Raw genomic sequence first — 18,922 nt, 5'->3', positions numbered from 1 at the left:
TTTCACGGGGCAATCTTGAAGGAAATGCCCAGAGTTTCCACAATAGAGGCACAATTGCAGTTGTCTTCTCCTTTCCCTTTCCTTTTGGGTTAGAGGTCCTTTCACAACCCCAATCTGCATGGGTTCCACGGTATCATTTCCTTTAGCGGAACTCTGTGGTCTTGAAAAAGTTTGAGTCTCAATTCTGGAACGATCGGCTTTTCGATTTTGTATTCTATGATCCAATTGAACCACCAGATCGATGTATTCGGAACAGTCTTGTGGAGGATTCACCACCTGAGCCAGAACGTCTTTGAGTTCTCCACGCAGGCCTCTGTAGAAAGGGGTGATCCTCTTATCCTCAGGCCATCCGGTTTCAACCACTAGTCTGTTGAATGATGCAATGTAGGCCAGAAGATCTTGATTGCCCTGTCGTAGTGAAAGAAGTTCATTGTCCAGGGCCTGTCCCTGAGAATGTCTTGCGAACAATCTTTCCATACTAGCTTGGAAGTCCTGGAAATTGTAAAGAATTGGGTTATCCCGAGTCACTAAAGGAATAGACCAATTTGCGGCACTGCCACTAAGATATGAGAGCACGAAGGCCACCTTAGCCTGGTCCGTTGGGAAAGCGGCAGGTCTACACAAAAAGTGCAAACGACACTGATTGATGAACACAGCATATCTTTTCGGATCACCTGAAAAGCGTTCGGGCGGGGCCAGAGGTACATTTCCTGGTAGATTAATTTGCACCGGATTAGAGGAAGTCGTTGGAGCATGGCTCCCCCCAGGGGTAGGCAGAGGAGTTTGTCCCGCTTGGGCTTGCAACAATTGTCTAGCCAAATCGTCTGTTCGTTCCTTAGAAACCACTAACTCCCTCCTTAGGGCATTTGTTTCCTGGCGCGCTGCGTGTACTTCTGCTCTCAACTCCCCGAGCAACTGGGCCAATTGGTCCGTGTCTGAAGTTTCCATTGCGCCTGGGCGGGAAATATGTGGTAAGGCTTCGCGTTCTGTAACGCTCACCTGGTTCCCTCGGAGGCGCGAGTCTTGACTGGGCGGTGAAACCGTCTTCAATGTCAGGCGTAGGATTCGTTTGGCTCCCGGATTTGGCCCCTTTCTCACCGAAAGTTTGACCTGAAGGGTGAGGTGTCTGCAAGTGGAAAATCAAGGTATTAGTGCCTGGAAGATTGGGAGAAGTTCCAAGCCCCTCTCTCCCTCTCGCCCCATGGTACTCGGTCGATGGTTGTGCTCACCTTAAATAGGTGAATGCTGGGCTCTCCATCCTGCGTCATATGCAGGGGCGCTGGGTCCAGTTACTTCACTGGATATGAGTTCAGCCTCTTAATTGCAGAGGGTAAGTTGAGAGCGATGCCGCCGTGTGCTGCACGAGTGTGACTTGTAAGTATAAAAGTTCCCTTTAGATTGCTCTCTTCAAATGTCTTATCTCCTTAATGTCTGTCTTTTCCCTTTCAGATGCTGTCGGTGCCGAAGAAGATGCTCCTCCCAGGTTCGTGGCAGAGAGCGTAACAAGAAGATGGTGCATACGAAGGCACGTAAGTAGAAAGGCTGCTCTAGGGCTGTAGAATGCACCTTAATGTCTCTTTTGTCTTTACAGGTGCCGGAATGCAGCGCGAGCAGAGTTGGAGCGAGCGTAACACAGGTAAGCAGTTTTGTAACTAAGCGTGACTAACCAATGTTCTTTGTCTTTGCAGGCCCGATGCCGTACGAGATATGCAGAAAAAACGCCTTGAATGCTGCCGATGGATCGGGTAAGTTGAACCGCTAACTTTGCCTTTGCCTAATCTGTGCCTTTTGTTTTGCAGGAGCTGCTGAAGACTGAGGATTGGTTCCCAGCAGGTAATTTTCGTATTCACAGGATCCGGAACTGAAGATTCACTGGAGCTGACACGGTGAGCGTCCTGCTGCAGATGCAGAATAACGCGAAGCACCTTGCATCAATCGGGTGTGGTTTAAATAGTCCATAGGAGTGCTTAGGTGTCTTCTTCGCCCAGTCAAAAGAGTTCCTGCTTCCAGAAGGGGTCCAGCATCAATGATCCAGGGAGTGGTGCCTGCCCCACCCAGAAGGAAAAGTAGTCCCTGCCAGAAAAGAGTGCAACATCATCTTGCTGGTAAGTAAGCAGCATGGTCTGCTGCAGGTAGGTCCACCCAAGCACTCTCACACTTGTTATGAGCCCGGCGCTTCCTGTGCCAGGACAAGGTCCAAAAGGTCCCTATTGGGACTTGCTGGTGCCGATAGTATATGTTATGAGCCTGCTTCCAAGGATGTTGGGTAGGTCCTGACTCTTTGGAAGCAGTGGTCATGACATCAACTCACCCCTAATGAGTGCTTTAAAAGCATCCCATACATTGTCTAAGGACACTGCCTGTGTACTATTATTCTGGAAATATTCCTTAATTTTCCCTCTCAATGTTTCCTGTGAAACCAAATTGTGTAAGTCCTCTAAGGAGAGTGTGCATGTCCACACATGATTGCCCTATTTCCACCTCTTCAGCGTACCATTCATGGGGGCATGGTCTGATAATGAAATTGGATCTACCTCTATGTCCACCAGTGCCCCGATCACTCTCGGGGTGCCCCATACTTGATCTATTCTAGAGTATGTGTGGTGTACATGAGAAAAACAAGTGAATCCATTCTCGTTCCCTTTTTTCACTCTTAAAGGATCCTTCAAGGCCATATGCCTGGAATCTCTCTTTTTAATGTAACTGTCGGCATGATCCCCTCCCAGTTATATGAGCACTTCTATCTCTCCCTCGGCAAACCGTTCCAGCATCTCTAACGTTATATGTAAAAACTCGTCTTGTGCATGGTTAGGGCTTTACAAAGTTCCTATTGTTATATTCGTATTCCTTATAATTAGTCTTAGGAAGATGTATATACCATCAGGATTAAGAACCAATAATGACCCCGGCCATTTTTTTCCCTTTTGCGTGAGCCTGAAAAATCTACGTAAAATGATGTTGGAATCTAGACTTGCCCACCTTTCTAATGGGTTTCTTGAAGCAATATTATGGCCGCCAGCCCTCTCCTTATCTGCATCTCTAATTTCTTGCTATTCCTATTCGTAGGGGTGTACAACCCCCTTACATTGTGAGACAAGATTCTCATGTCCATCATACGATTATGCATATTTTTGCTTATTTAATCTTTGCATTCGATCAAACTGGTAAAAAATCCCCTTTTATAAGACTGTGATCTCTTCCCACCCCATACCATCGCCTTCCCACTACCCCCACCTTCCCCTTACCCTCCTCCCACACCACTCCAGATCCGGGCTCGGTATCCTATGATTCATCCCAATACTTCTTGGGAGCCGGTGCATGTTCAAACCCGGAACTAACTGTGAGAAAACTAACCCCGCAAACAGTCAAATGTCTCGAGCTTGACCTGGCCTGTTTCTTCACTGACCAAGTCATGCATCCAATCTAAGCCAATGCATCTTAATTCCACCCCACCCCCCCGACATACCGTTTTATTCTGTGGTGGTCTCCATTCCAAAAAAAAATTAAACCTCTTCATCCCATGATTCGATCTCCTCGGACACATCCGCGTTTCTTTTCTCCTCGTAACCAGGTGGACGGTCCTGTTAGTTTCACTACTCACTTCTCCAGTGGGCCGGACCATTCCCAAGCTCTCCTTCCTTGCCCCCTAAGGCCTCGTCGCTCCGCTTCTGTTACTGCATCTTCTTCCTCCAAGTCCAAAATGGATAGGCCCTCCTAACATGTAGTAACCCTATGTTGTTTACCATACCAGGAGAACAGAATGCCAATCAGAAAGGTCAATTTATAGGGGATCTTTTTATCCGATGAGACCCAGGTAACTGCAGCGTCGTTACTGACAAATCCTGGAATAAGAGAATTTTCGATCCATTAACAGTGATGTCTGTATGGCTGCGGGCTGCCTGAAGTATTCCTTCTAACCTACCCGGTGGATTCGGCCATCTTCTGGTGTAGAGTCCAAAACAAGGCTCGCGAAGCATCAGTAGTTGTTTCAGCCAATCCTTTTATCCTAATATTATCCTAATATTAGACCTCCTGAGAGCGATTCTCCAAATCTTCCGTTTGTAATTCTAGATTGCGCATGACCACTGAAATTTGTTAGAATAATTCCGAATTCTGCTTCACTTCTCCAGAAACCACCAATGGACCCTGCTCTGTGATGTCCATTCTATTCCCCAGGGTATTTATTTCGTCTTTAATTTCCTTCAGAGAATTCTTTAGTTCTTCCTTTAGACTCGCCATCTGGTCCTGCAAGGTTGCTGTCATCTGTTCTTCCATTCCCCTTAGGCAAGCTGTGAGGTCTTCCTTGTTGAGTGTCATATCTCCGGTGTCTTAAGAGCCCTCTTCTCCTCCACCGGCCACCTCGTCCTTACTCGTGTCCTCTTTTGCGTCCCGAGTCTGACCCTTTCTCGCTGGGGTTGCCTTCTCTTTCGTTCCTGACATCGGAGGGCATATACAGACCCCCAAACCCCTTTGCAGTTCAGTGCTGTATATCCAGATGGGGTGTTAAGCTTCCAAATGAAACCTGAGGGAGGACCAGTTATCACTATGAGCCCCACTTGGGGTTATCCTACTCCTCCTGCCAACTAATAGAAAGTCCTTTATAGTCTGCTCACCTCCCTACATTTAAAAGCGGGGGAGGGGAGAGCTACAACCTTCAGCACTGCCTTTATGCTGCGTATTGCCCTTCCTCCGCCGGGAGTGTATCTTCTCTGTCCTCTTTCACTCTAAAAGTTCACCTGCCGCAGCACACTCCCAATCAGTACGGTCCCCTCAAGGTCTATTGTGGCACCCACAAGTTGGCACCCAGTGATGTATCCCCTCCCCTCTGCTGGCTGCTCGCTCTGTCTCCTTACTGCGGCCACACTCCCATATGTCCAGTGCAACATTCAGTCATAAAAGCGCCGCTCCACGTCACCGTAGGACAGCCGTGCACCCCGTCCTCCGCAACAAGCAACACCTCACCACTTTATTCCCATCTGGGTTGGTCAGGAACAAACCGCCAAACCCTTGATCCGGCGCTAATACTGCTGGGGGGCTTTGGCAGTAGGGCCAATACCGCCAGGGTTAGCGCCCAGCTCATGATGAGACCCTGAGTCTTTATCAGTGCACATAGCTCTCTATAGGGTATTGTTGCAAATTGAAAAAACGATAGCCTTATGAGTAATTACCCTACTTTAGATGGCTTGTTTTGGTCTAGGGGCCAGGCCGAAGTATTCATTTGCACACTGTATTCCTGTACATTTAGCAGAAGATGGTATTTTAATGGCTGTAACTTTGTTGGCTGTCTTAAAAAATAATTTTTGTGCACTGATAACTATCAGGGTTATTTTAGATTATCATTTTTAATTGTGGTGTCCTTTTAGTGTAAAAGCAAATTAACTAATACAGTTTAGAGATCTTATCTATTGTGTTTGATCTTGTTGCATATGTTAATGTTAAAGGATATTTGTACCGCGCACTATCACCACTGGAGTGGTCCCCTGGCACTCTGGCGGCTCTGAAAAAGGGAAGAAGGGGGTGAGTTAGTGGGAATAAGCTGGAAAAGTGCAAGAGAACAGTGATGCGCTGTTGGCAGTCTCAGCCCGGTGGGTCCGTTGGCTGGGCTGGGGTGTTTTACAGTCGGTAGTCGTGTGCTGTTGTGCGAATCTGTGTGGTTTGTTTTGTTGTTGCAGTGGTTAATTGGCATTTCTGTCCTTACAATTATGTTTAGGTGTGATGCTTGCTATCGTTCACTATTCCATCTGAGTGTGGCACTTGCTAATCTTCAATATCCTATCGAGATGTGAGGCAGGCTAGTGATCACGATTCCATCTAAGTGTGGCACTTGGTAACATTCACATTTCTATCTAGATGCGACGCAGGCTAAAGTTAAGAATTCCATCTAAGTGTGGCACATGATAGCATTCATAATCCTATCTAGATCTATATGTGTTGTATTGTTTATGAATGTGTTAGTATTATGTAATATAAAGTCTTATGACTACATACAATACATAATAATAAAGTACCAATGTGAATACATAGCTGTGGGGCATGGGGTGGTCGATTATTCGAGATACTCAACCCAAGGTGTTCCCCCTGGTCTGTGGTAGAGATTCCTTGGAGTCAAGTATTTACAGCATTTCACGTAGTGTTCTATTGGTGTCCGCCTGTTATGCTGCTTCTTCCTTGCCGGCTTTGGTCCATCTTCCAACCTCTGGAAGACTCCTTTGCGGTCTGTGGCCAAAGTGCCCTTTCCTAGGGTTGTCTGTCGCAGAATACTCACCTTTGGAGCCAATCAGGACAACCTGGTCCTTTAACTTTCTCCCATTCATTTTTTTTGTGTGTTTTAATTTTAAGAAAAATAATGAATGCAAGAAAGTTCCATTAATTCTAATGTAACTGTGAATTTACCTGGACGTCTCCTACAATATACTCTGAGGTACTTACCTGCCCTAAACATTTTTCTTGGATCTCCTAGGAGTTAAGTGAGCTCTGGACCAAGTTAGCTATTTTTGGTACTTCTCTGCAGTGGTAAAAAAAAAAAAATGCATTTGTGTTACTGTTCCTATACTTTTATTTTAAAAAAGAAAGCGTTCCGGAATGCTTTACTTTTAAAAGAAAAGTGAAGAAATAAGTTTAAACTTGTATTTTAGTGCACTGAACTGATCATTCCCCTAAACAGCAGGTGTGTTTCTTTGAGGGCTTGGTTTGCGCATGGGAGGGGGCGTAGCAATGGGGTTTGTGGGGAGTGGCTTAGGCCAGCAGGGAACATAGTTCCATTACTTCCTTTCGTACTCTTCGACCGCTGCTTAACTGTGATTTTAATTAAATTGATATTTACATTCTTATTTTGCATTTCTTCACGGGGACTATTAAGTGTAACAATTTGACTATTTCTAGCAACTCTTAAATATTTTTCGCTGGAAATGTATGAATCCGCTACCTGTTGCTAAACAGGTTTGCAAAGTCTTGGAAAAGTTTGGTTAGGGTTCATAATTGTTTAATTCTCACTCTGATTACAATATTAATATGTGCTTGTGCATTAATATGTGTTTAATTCCCTATGGAGTGCAAATGACAATTGAGTACTGTTTTAGGTCTATTGGGTATATTACATATTTTTTCTCTTTGGTAAAATTGTGTTTCCCTTCTTTTCCCATAACCTACCTATATGTTATGGGTGATGACCACTCTCAGGTATGGGTAATAGGTTGACACAGAGGGACAATTAGTCCACACCCATAACTCCATAAAATACACCACACTTATACTGAAAAATATATACTTTAATACAGTCACACATATAAAACGATCAGTTCAAATAAGTACTTTGGGTATGAATACTCAGTCTTAAAAAGATACCAGCATATTATAAAAACAAAAATGCTTATACAAGGACTCTCCTAAACTCAATGGCCCTCATTACGACCCAGGCGGTAAGTATCCGACATTACCAGCATGGCGTAACTAACGTTTACGTGCTGGGTCAAAGCCGTAAAAACCGGGACATTACGACCCATCGTGCACGAGCATTACGCCATGCCGGTAATGTAAACTGCGCCATGGCGTTAATGCCCCCAAAACGGCACTTACCGGCATCGTATGCCGCGCAAGGTGCACTACCGCCACCCCGACCACCGCTCATAGCGGTGACCATAGTTAGCAGTCACCGCAATTAGCGGTCACCGCAATTAGCGGTGACCGTAAATAAGCGGAACCGGAAGTGCCGTCACCGCGGCGGAACGGGAAAGAGCACAGCGGCCATCTTTAAAAACACAATCCATTGGCATCCTCCGCAACCACTGGACATCCGAGCCTGAGACCCGGCAAATACCATCAGCAACCTTCTTCCTGCAAGAAAATGCCTAAAGTGGTTAAAACAGCCTGTGACCGCCAGCAGGAAAGACCACTTCAGCAGAGAGGAGCTTACCATGCTTGCGGAGACCCTCCAGGAGAACGCCGCAGTGGTATTCTCCAACCAAATGACCAGACTGGCCATAGCCAAGAAGAAGGCCATATGGGCACTGGTAGCTCAGCGGGTTAGTGCCGTGGGAACAGTACCCCGCAATGTGAGACAGTGCCGCAAACGGTGGGACGATCTCCGGCTCAGAGTCAGGAGCATCCTATCGGCAAACGGGAACCTGGGCACGGCAACCGGGGGAGAATCGGAGTCCCCTATTAAATTGCAGCCATGGGAGGAAATCTGTGCCTCCACAATCGGAATGGAGAGCATAGAAGGAGTAGGAGGAATGGAGAGAGGAGCCCCGACCTCAGGCGATGCAGGTAGGTGGCTCAAATCAAGCCATGCAAAATTCACCAAAGTCCATTCATGTGAAGTACAATGTTGCCCCATAGTGTATATGCAACACATCAGCAGGAGACTGCCCACAGACACATATGATCTCCACCCTGTACACATGCAGTATGCACACCCTAACTGCAGGCACCCACATACCTCCATGCTACTTCCACACAAAAGGGAGACAACCTGTATGCCCCTGCCTCAAATGTGCCGCATGTACTAACTGATAAGATGTCAGTCGTCACAATGCCCGCCCAATGTCTGCAGACCCCTCAATAACACTTTCCCACCTTTGCTCCACCACAGGCTCAAATTCCGACCTTGAGGATGAGGACACCACTGCCTCCACACCCACCAAGAGGGCCAGGACAACTGCGCCAACACCACAACCCTCCACCTCTGCCGTACCGAGGAAAACCCCACAGCAGCCAAAATCCGTGCCAAGAAAACAGGACAAGGCACTGACAGCCACCCCAGCAGGCAGCACAGAAGCATCAGCAGCAGCTGACATTACCCAAATCGTGCCCACAGAAGGGACAGGCTCTGCTGCAAGCAGCACTATTGGGGAAACTGCTGCCATTGCAGCCTCCTCTGATAGCAAAGCAGGGATCATTGAGGAGATTGATGTCGGAGGCCCCACTGCCCACCCTCATTCTCCCTACCTGTCCCTAAGCAGCCCGCATGCGGATGCCACACAGGGGCAGTTAGAGGATGAGGATTGGCCAGGCTCTCCATTCTCGCTGCAGGAGGTGAGCAGCCCAGTGGGAATACCACTGCCATTAGCCATGGGCCAGAGAAACCAACAAACGCTGGAGGAGATCGTCACCCGGCAGCAGCAACTATCCTCGCTCCTTAATGAGCATGTTGCAGAATGTGGAGGGCAAGGGCAGCAATGGAGAAATGTGCGGAGACAGTGAAGGCTGCTATAGAGTCCTCCACAAAGGACATCTGCGCAGAACTCGCCGCTGTGCGGCACGTCATCTCTGAACTAGTGCAGACAATTCGGGACATGCGTCCAAATGAGCAGGCAGGAACCTCCTCGGGTGCCAGTTCGACACCAAGCAGCCCCATCCGCCGATCGGGGAGGAAACTGCGCAGCACAGGCAGGGGTGCCCCGGGGGCCAGGGGAAGGGGGCTGCCAATAGTGGCCGGACAGTGGAGAAATCCTACATCAGACACTGCTGCACAGACTTACTCACACCTTTGTAGGGATTCCAGTGGGGAGGGTGGAGGGGGGAGTGGGTGTGTTGGGGAGTTCAGGGGGGAGGGAGGAGGGGGGAGGGGGGAGTGGGTGTGTTGGGGAGTTCAGGGGGGAGGGGGGAGTGGGTGTGGTCAACAAAATCACTTTCACAATACATTTTTCATATTTGCACAAATCACATGTGTGGACATTGCTCATTGCGTATGTGTGATTTATTGGTAAACAGTCCCCAGTGTCCATATAACAGACGCACACAGTGCCACAATCGTCATCTCCAGGTGACACCCCCCATCCGTGTGTGCTAGAATAATTGGTTGATCAGAGTACTATGCATTTCACGCCCCTCCTGTGCATCACCGCCTCCATGAGGTGCTGCCCCATCCCCACCCTCATCATCCTCATCGTCCGGTGGTTGCAGTTCAGCATCAGGGGGCAGGGGCACATTGCGTCTGACGCACATATTGTGTAGCATACACATGCCATGACGATCTTTGCCACCTTCTCATGGCGGTACAGGAGTGCCCCACCAGACCTGCTGAGGCAGCGAAACCGTGCCTTCAATAGGCCAAATGCCTGCTCAATCACCACACGGGTACATGTATGTGCACGGTTGAAGTCCTCCTCGTGCTGGTTCTGTGGGTTCCGGACTGGTGTAAGGAGCCACCTCTTCAGGGGATAGCCTGCATCACCTGTATGTGGGCGAGAATGTATGTGTCAGTCATGACGTCTATTTCAAAACATGACGTGCCACCATGGCTTGCATCCAACTGTTACTTCGGACCTCTTTTAGATGCACTAATTGATTCACACTATGCGACCAGTATATGCTCATGGCTCTTATGGAATGTTGTGCATGCCATCAACCAATGTATGCAGGGGGGGGTCAAGTGCCTTGTGAGTGCCCATCCACTGTGTTCGTTCATGCCGTTTGTTTTGGTGGCCTGGCACGTGTCCTGTGATATCAACGCTCACATCATTGCAACATTGCTGTCAGCCTCATCATGACCCCAGTGAGCAATACTGATGTTGATAGGGACATTTTGTGGGCCTTGCTGTCTGTGTGATGGTGTGTTGATGTTTCTGTCGGTCATGTGCCTCATTCGTGCGCAGTTATGGGGGACAGGCCTTTCAGTTGATGGTGTCTGGTGACGTGCATGTAGGTGCATTTCGTTGAGGTCAATGTGGTGTGAATTGGTACAATGCACTTGCAGATGGTTGTGTCATGGTTGGGGCACACCTTCATTCACGTGGTGGGGCTGCATACATCGGGCATTAGGTTTAGTGGTGTCAGCTGAAGTTTGTGCTGCTTTAGGGTATGATCTGGCTCCGTTGTCTCTGCTACTCACAGCCAGGTGGAGTATGCATCATTCCCCCCCCCCTTTCAGCCAGGTGGAGTATGCATCATTCCCCCCCCCCCCTTTCAGCCAGGTGGAGTATGCATCATTCCCCCCCCCCTTTCAGCCAGGTGAAGTATGCATCATTCCCCCCCTTTCAGCCAGGTGGAGTATGCATCATTCCCCCCGCCCCCTTTCAGCCAGGCAGAGTATGCATCAATCCCCCCCCCCCTTTCCGCCAGGTGGAGTATGCATCATCTCCCCCCCCCCTTTCAGCCAGGTGGAGTATGCATCATCCCCCCCCCCTTTCAGCCAGGTGGAGTATGCATCATTCCCCCCCCCCCCTTTCAGCCAGGTGGAGTATGCATCATTCCCCCCCCTTTCAGCCAGGTGGAGTATGCATTGGTACGTCGTTCACCTACCCACTTCACATTTCCATGGTCATGACATGTGACTCACCGAGTAGCCAGGATCTTGGCCCTGCATGTCGCTCCATGTAGTGTGGTATTGTGGAGTTCCGAAGGACCATTGAATCATGGGTTGCTCCGGGCAATCGGCACAGCAATGTGTGATGATCCTGTTGGAGTCACAGACCATTTGCACGTTGATTGAGTGAAATAGTTTACGGTTGCGGTACGGTACCTCCATGGCATGTGGCACCACCAATTCCACATGGGTGCACTCAATGGCACCAATGCAACCAGGTATGCCGGCTAGTGCATGGAAACCCACCTTGGTGTTTGCAATCTCCTGGGCAGACCGTGGTAATGAGATGTAGTCGTCTGTGTGCTTGAGGAGGGCACTTGGATCAGTGTACGTGAGAATAATGGTTGTGAAATGCCATGCAAGTGTCCCACTGTGTGCTGGTAGGTGCCTGTGGCCAGGAAGTGGAGTACAGACACTACCTTCAGTAGGGGTGGGATGGCGTTTGTTGTTTCTATCATGCTGACGATGTCGTTGTGTATCATGTCTACGATGGCGGTGATGGTGTCCCGGTCCAAACGGTACAGGGTGTGGATCTGCTCAGCGGTGAGGTTGAATGGACTGGCTCTGATGCGTGGGATTGTGGGCTGCCTGCGTGGTGCCACTGGCTGTGCTGGTGGGGCTTGCTGGCCCTGCCTTGCCCTCCTTCTCCTCCTGCGTCTCCTCTGTGCAGCCTCTTGTTGTTGTTTTTGTTGTTGTTGTTGTTGTTGTTGTTGAAGTTGTAGCACTTGCATTGCTATCAGGTCCTCCAGCCCCAACATTGCTAGTCCTATTGGAATCATTGTGGAGTGTGACTGGGTGTGGGAAGGGGTTGGGTGTGCTCTTTTTGTACTTCCTGAGTCTGCATTGCCTCCACCTGTGCTGATTCTGTGCACCTGTGGCAGCTGGATTCACTGCACAAGGCCCTTTATGGTTGGTTCGCGATGGCGTAATTAGCACCATGGCGGTAAGGTACTTAACGTGCTGGGTGATGGCGTTGGGTGCATGTCCGCTTGGGTTGTCATTCGCGTAGCTTTGCGCCATGCCGGCATTTGCGGTGTGGCAGGTCACGTGCGCGCGTCCTTGGTGCAGTTAGCGGCAGCGTTAACTACGATGCCGCTAATGGCATCGTAGTTAACGGTCACGGGTCATGATCGGACCAGGCGGTAAGTGAAAAACGATGCCGGAAAATGATTACCGGCATCGTTTTTCACTTACCGCCTGGGTCGTAATGAGGGCCAATGTCTCTATGCAAGTCCTTAACCAGGGGTAAGCACCCAGCATAAAATAATAGGGGCTGCGGACAACCAGGGAACTATACACCCTAGCACACAGGTAGGTACCCAGTAGTCTGCACAACTATGTGCAGTGTCTTAAAGAGACAACTCACCCCTCGTATATGTGAAAGGTTCTTGGCCTGATGTCCAGCACCTATCACATATGTCAGGGTATGGGATAAAAAGGGAAAGATCATTTAACACAGGGAAAAATATAGGTTAAAATCTCTAAGATCTTAAAGACAATTCACCATCATTTTGGACCTCTTCGTGCCTTACCACGGTCTGGTTTACACCGTGGGTGGAGGCAAAGTTTGCCCATAGGGACAAGCTTTAAAACATCCACGGCAGTGATGTGCATGGTATCAAAGCCAATAAATATAACTGTTTTAATGCCCACTCGACTTACAATAATACATTAAAGACGTGAAGAGGTTGGAACCATAGTAAACCTTAGCAATAGCTTCCAAGAATCTAACATTTGATTAACAGTAACCTTCCTGATTCATTTCATTGAAAGATATACACATTGGCCCTCATTACAAGTCAGGCGGTGGACCATGGTGCTGTTAGCACCATGGTCCATGCCGGATTCCGCCATGATGGATGGCGAAATTACCGCCCCATTCCAAGGTGAATGGGGCGGTAATTCCCCATTCACCATTTGCCTTTCCCCATTCCCATTTTTGCCCCATAGGGCATAATGGGGATGGGGAAGGCTCTAATTACGGCACCGTAAATTACGGTGCCGTAATTAGCACCAAGGTCGCTTAGCGCCTTGGACTTTAACGCCTGCAAAAAGCAGGCGTTAAAGTGTGAATCGGGCGTTAAGGGTTTAACGGCGCCGACGCTCTTTACGGCGCCGTTAACCCCTTAACGCCTGACTTGTAATGAGGGCCATTGTCACTTAGTCACAGTGTTTCAAGTACATTTATCATAGCATAAATGAAAGGCATGACTTTAAAAGTGATTATGAAATCTCCAGTAAGTACAGAAATGGTGAAACTTGGTGCAGAACTCACTGAGCCCCCTAAGGGATCTAGGAAAATGGTCAAGGGGCAGGTAAGTACCCCAGAGTCACTTAAAGGCGAGTTCCCATGTCAGTTCACAGTTCCACCTAGACCGCACTCTTGCTGATCTCAAACTTTCTCTGTATTGCGCCTCACTCCAAACTCTCTTGTACACTCCTCCTTATGGACCTTTCTGCCACTTTCAACACTGTTGACCGCACTTCTCTCCTCCTCACTCTCCAGGCCCTTGATCTGCTCTTACCTCGATCACTCTTACCTGGATGGTTGATCCTTGAAAATCTCTTAGAACTCAAACTCTCACCCTACCCCTCTCCCTGTTGGTGACCCCATTGATAAGTCCCTGGATCCCTGCTTTTTACACTCTTTTCCTCTTTGCTAGAAAGACTTAAATTATCCTTTTGTTTTTCACTATCATCTTTTTTCCTTATGGTATTCAAATATTTTTCTCATTTCCCTCCTTCATCCCAGCCATCACAGAACGGCAATTCTCCACTGCCTCATGCTAAACTCTGGTGCCATCCCTCCTCTCCCCTCTTATATCCTTCCTGCCTCGCCTTCTTGTTCCCGCACCCCAGGCTCACAGTCTTTGATAGCGACCTATGACTGCAAGAATTCATCACTATTACTGCCTCTGCTGCTTGTATTAACTTATTAAACATTCAGATTTTATTTCTTATTAACCACTCTACAAAGAAACTCCACTATCGCGCTCAGCAAACATGACTACTGCTGAAGCCTACTCTTTGGCCTTACTATCTACTTCTTCCTTCCTCTAGACAAAGTCCTCAACTTTGATACCCACATTCTCTCCAACCTGCCCAGATCCTCCCTACTTTTCCAAGTTCTTTCTCTGTGTCTACACAGCTATCACTGGTCTTACTCCACAATATATGGCTGATTGTATCTCGCATTACTCACCATCTTGTTCCCTTCGATCTTTGGCACTCAACCTCGCGTCTCATACCCTCCCTATGCCTCCTCTTGCGTTCCCTATTTCTCTAGACTCGCCCCTCTCGACTGGAACCCACTTCCCATTACAATTAAGGCAGCCTATTTGTGGATAACTTTGCAGTTTTGCTTAAACTTTCTTTACTTGCCATAGAGGGGGATTGCCTTTTTCCCCATCCTCCCTACCAGACTCCACCACTGCCTTCAGTGACGCTTGATGTTATTTTGTATACTTCAATTAATACTTCTCTTTAGTTTGAATCACTTGTCCCCATAGTTTAATGTTACCTTTGCAATTCACTGGTTTCCCTATATATTTTTTTTCTGTTATCCCTGGTAAATGTCCCACTTTTCTACCAACTGGATCATCAGTTGTTCTCATTGTTGTGCTACTGTACAGGTACCATTCGTAGGAATGCCTCCGCCATCTATAAATGTGTTTCTATCCAAAATTGACATCCCTGTTATTCAAATAATACAAATACAAATGAATGGGAAAAGTTACAGGGCCCCCTGATTTAGTGGATATATGTCTATTTGACCCTGCAGATATTGCAACGACTGCCCTGAGGGAAGGCATGAGGAGACGCCAAAGAAGTCTTCCGTAGGTCAGAAGATGGACACAGTCCCCAAAGGAAGAAGCAAAACATTAAAAAGCCTGCAGTCTGTTTGGAATCAACACACTACTAATCGTGTCTGACCTCTCCCGGTGGAACTCACCCTCTGTTTGCTACCACCTCTGTTACAGTTTATATTCTTGCTGTATGTTTCTGGTGTACCCATGCTTCACAACATGGTCTTAGAATTCCGAATTCTATTTCCTTCACATTATTAAATTAATCATTCCACCTGCATGAACTGTTTTGAAGCAGTTTTACTGCAATTTGTCACATTTTAAAACTTTTTGAAAAACAAATACATTGCAAAGTATCAGTACAAAAAGAAATTGGAGCAACAACGTACGTTTTGAAAAGGAGGCCAAGTTATCAACAGATGGCCTGTTCAGATGGGAACTAACCGTTGTGGAAGAGCTTTATGGCAAGCAGTCATTGGCAGCATTCTGTTCGTGGCATGATGGTCAGTGAAATTAGTAAGCTGTTCTCATGCATCAGTAGAACCGGACAAGGGAGGCAAGTGAATGAGAGCATGAGACTAGAGTAGGAGGTGTCTTTGGCACAAAGATCAGTGTACATGCGGTCCAGAGGGGAGTCTATACTCTAGAATGGAAGGAGGAGATTGCCCGACACTAAACTCAAAGGTGGCAACAGACAAAAGACCAGTCTTGCAGCTACCATTAACCCTGGTACCAAATTGGAGGTGGCCTTTAGGCCAGACCGCAACTCTTCCACGGTTTAAAGTTTCTGGCGGAATGCAAGTTGAAAGCACAGATGTCGTGATCCCAAAGATGAGAGGTGCTTCTCACTATGGCTTAGATTCAGATTGCCTGTTACTCTTGACTTTAGAAAGGGACTAATTAATGCTTTCATCTTCAACAGTGCGGATGGCCCCATGTTCAAAGGGCCGATTACCCCTCCCGTTTAGTAGAGTTGCTTCATGCTGCAAAATTAGTCTAACTTGTATTTCATCACACTTGGGCCCGCCCGAGGGAGGGTTATGAGGTGATTTGGACATCAGAACATCATGGAAGTACAATCTCTAGAACATGGCTGTAGGCACTGTTCTTATTTGTCTCTTCTGTAAGACAACGTTTTCAGTGGAATATTGGTTAAATCATTTTCCTCATAGGTTTGATGTTGGTGCAATTTGTTCATTGAGAAATATGTTTACGTACAACATTTTTGTTAAGCAGAATTCAGTTTCAAAAGACAGCACATTGCAGAGCAGAAAATGCAAAAAAGCACTGAACATCACTGGGAACCTTAATACTTTGACATCTTTTGAAAGACTGAACATAATGTCCTTTTTCCTACTCAACATCTTATTTTTCACTAATGTTGATGATGGATCTTTCTACAGCACTGATAGTCCCCTGTGCGCCCTGGTTATCACTTTATCATGTTTGTTATATTTATTACGGATACTAGGCCATTCTGTGATTCACAGAGGTGATTGGTTTAATTAAGTATGTGATAAATACTTTTCCTGTCAGTTCCCATTACATATGCTCCCTTTGTGATTGGATCAAGAAATATTGATTGATTGTTCAACATAAGGTGGAGAAACTGTGATATTCTTTCCAATATGACGCATCTGTTTTTGACATTGTAGCTGCAGTCACAACAACATTCCTATAGGACTACTCTTAGCTCTATTGACGTGCATAAATGTAGTATTACTTAGTAGAAGTGCTTCCTGTGTTCTAATCAAGTGCTTGGATTTAAGAACTGCAAATGTTTATTGCTCGTTGCATAGAAACGTGATTTAATGCTTTTCTGTGCTTTTTTTGTACTGTTTCAGTTATGATCTGGGATGATCTTAAAAAGAAGACTGTCATTGAAATTGAATTTTCCACAGAAGTCAAAGCAGTTAAACTGCGAAGGGATAGGTATGTCATACAATATTACTAAAATTAAACCTGTTTCTGTTTCCTTTCAAAAACATGTATATGGAAAACAGGATTTGGTCATGTGGTAACACCTTCAATACCCCATATGAAAATTATTTATAAAATGTCTAGTGGTGACACATGGATCTTGGGGATTGAGCATCCGTTCGTGGTGGTGGTAAGATGTGTACACAGAATGTGGCATGTTGCAGGGGCAATGCTTCCTCCTTCCACCCCTCATATTTACTAAAACAATGTTGATGTTCTGTGGCTACGATCTCTAGACCATATATATTTCTAGACAAAAATGTTGGCGTCCCTCTTGTGAGGAGGACACGGTTTAAATAGCCTGTGGGAAAGATCCCTCCCAGGATGGTGTACAATCATGTTTTGCCTGCTTTGCCCATCATATCAGTCTGGTCCTGCCCACATGGACCTTTCAGCCCCGGAATCATAGGCAATTCTCTTCTGACCAAGAGTTCCAACAGCAATCCCAGACACATGCTTCTGCTTTTTTGAGCGTCTTCAGTGAGGTGAAGCTATGTCTCTAAGCACAGGGAGTATGATGTCTACATCTGGATTAATGTTTCTTTTTTTAAACACGGTTATTTAAAATGATTATGGTTGCAACACAGGTGAAGCAATACACTAACTTATGCCCATGGTAATGATTATCAAACAACCCCAAACCGCAGCAAATAATATACCCCAATCAGTATACATAGTTGACCTTGTGTCACATGGTTTCCCCAACTAGTTCCATCGCAACCAGAGTATCTATCCCCATAAGATACCAACAGCAGCACTTTGCAAATTAGTTTAGTTTATTTATTTGTAATAGTAGTTAGAGGATTCTCATTACAATGCTGAGTGAAAGGTAACCACACATTATAATATTTTTCCAACTGGTTCAATAAGAGATTTGTAACTTTTTTCCATGACCTAAATCTCTCATATCCTTCCCCATTAAAATATATGTATTGGGGCCCCCACTACCTTTTTCCAATTGTATGCAATCCTGGTCTTTGCAGTAATTAGGAGGTGCATCCTGTTCTCTGTCAATGTATATGTTCCCTCCCCGGTATCATAACCACCACGGATACATGTTTCATTTCATGCCACAGATCAATTTAATTCTGTCCAAGATCATCATCCAGAAGCCCGGATGTTTGGGACAAGTCCACCACATAATGGGTTAAGTTGCCACATTCTTCATATTCTCTCCAGCAATTTTGGGAGTAGACATAGGTCATTTTTTTAAGCCTTGTTGGAGTCAAGTGCCATCTGTAGCAAAGTTTAAAGGTACATTCGAAGGGATTGTGTCTTCCGACGTATTCCTTATCTTAGATATCTCTTTCCAGCTTTGCTGGCCTCTGAAATTTTTTCTCTCTAGAGGGCGCTGCGCGTCGACGTCCCTCGACAGCCGCCGTATCGACGTCATCCTGCCTATAAAGGCCGCGCTCAGCATCCGTTGCTCAGTTCTGTTTTTCCGCGCTTACTCAGTGCCTCGGAATATCGTTGCTCAGTTTCGTAGATATATTACTCCATTTTCCTCGAGATATTCGATCCATACTCGATGGCTTCCTCGTCTGAACCGACGACCCCTCGGTCCGGCTTTAAAAAATGCTGAGACTGTGGAAAAAAGATGTCGCTAACGGACCCTCACAGGGTCTGTCAGTGGTGTTTGGGAGCTGAACACCATTGTTCGAAGTGTGAGGACTGTATGTCCATGACAGCTAAAGCCCTGAAGGAGCATAGGGGGAAGCTGGAAAAAGGTAAGACTTCTAAAGCTTCTTCTTCCTCGACAAAGTCGAGACATTCGTCTCCTCGTCACCATTCGCGCTCCAGGTCTCGAAGCGGGTCCCATCCCTCTTCGAGA

The 18,922-nt window shown here is 46.8% G+C and overlaps 1 protein-coding gene across 2 annotated transcripts in view; it reads left to right on the top strand.

The window, feature by feature from the left end:
• Positions 1 to 18,922, top strand: part of WDR45B (WD repeat domain 45B) — a 1,026,954-nt gene that overhangs the window by 413,179 nt on the left and 594,853 nt on the right. For both annotated transcript variants that reach the window (XM_069654530.1, XM_069654532.1), the window contains one exon: positions 16,956 to 17,043. In XM_069654530.1, the coding sequence (XP_069510631.1) occupies positions 16,956 to 17,043 (88 nt within the window). The remainder of the gene's footprint in view (positions 1 to 16,955; positions 17,044 to 18,922) is intronic.

Source organism: Ambystoma mexicanum, chromosome 3q (genome assembly GCF_040938575.1).
Source record: "Ambystoma mexicanum isolate Mex_15411 chromosome 3q, UKY_AmexF1_1, whole genome shotgun sequence".
NCBI classification, from domain to species: Eukaryota; Metazoa; Chordata; class Amphibia; order Caudata; family Ambystomatidae; genus Ambystoma; species Ambystoma mexicanum.
This window is presented reverse-complemented; position numbering and strand designations above follow the sequence as displayed.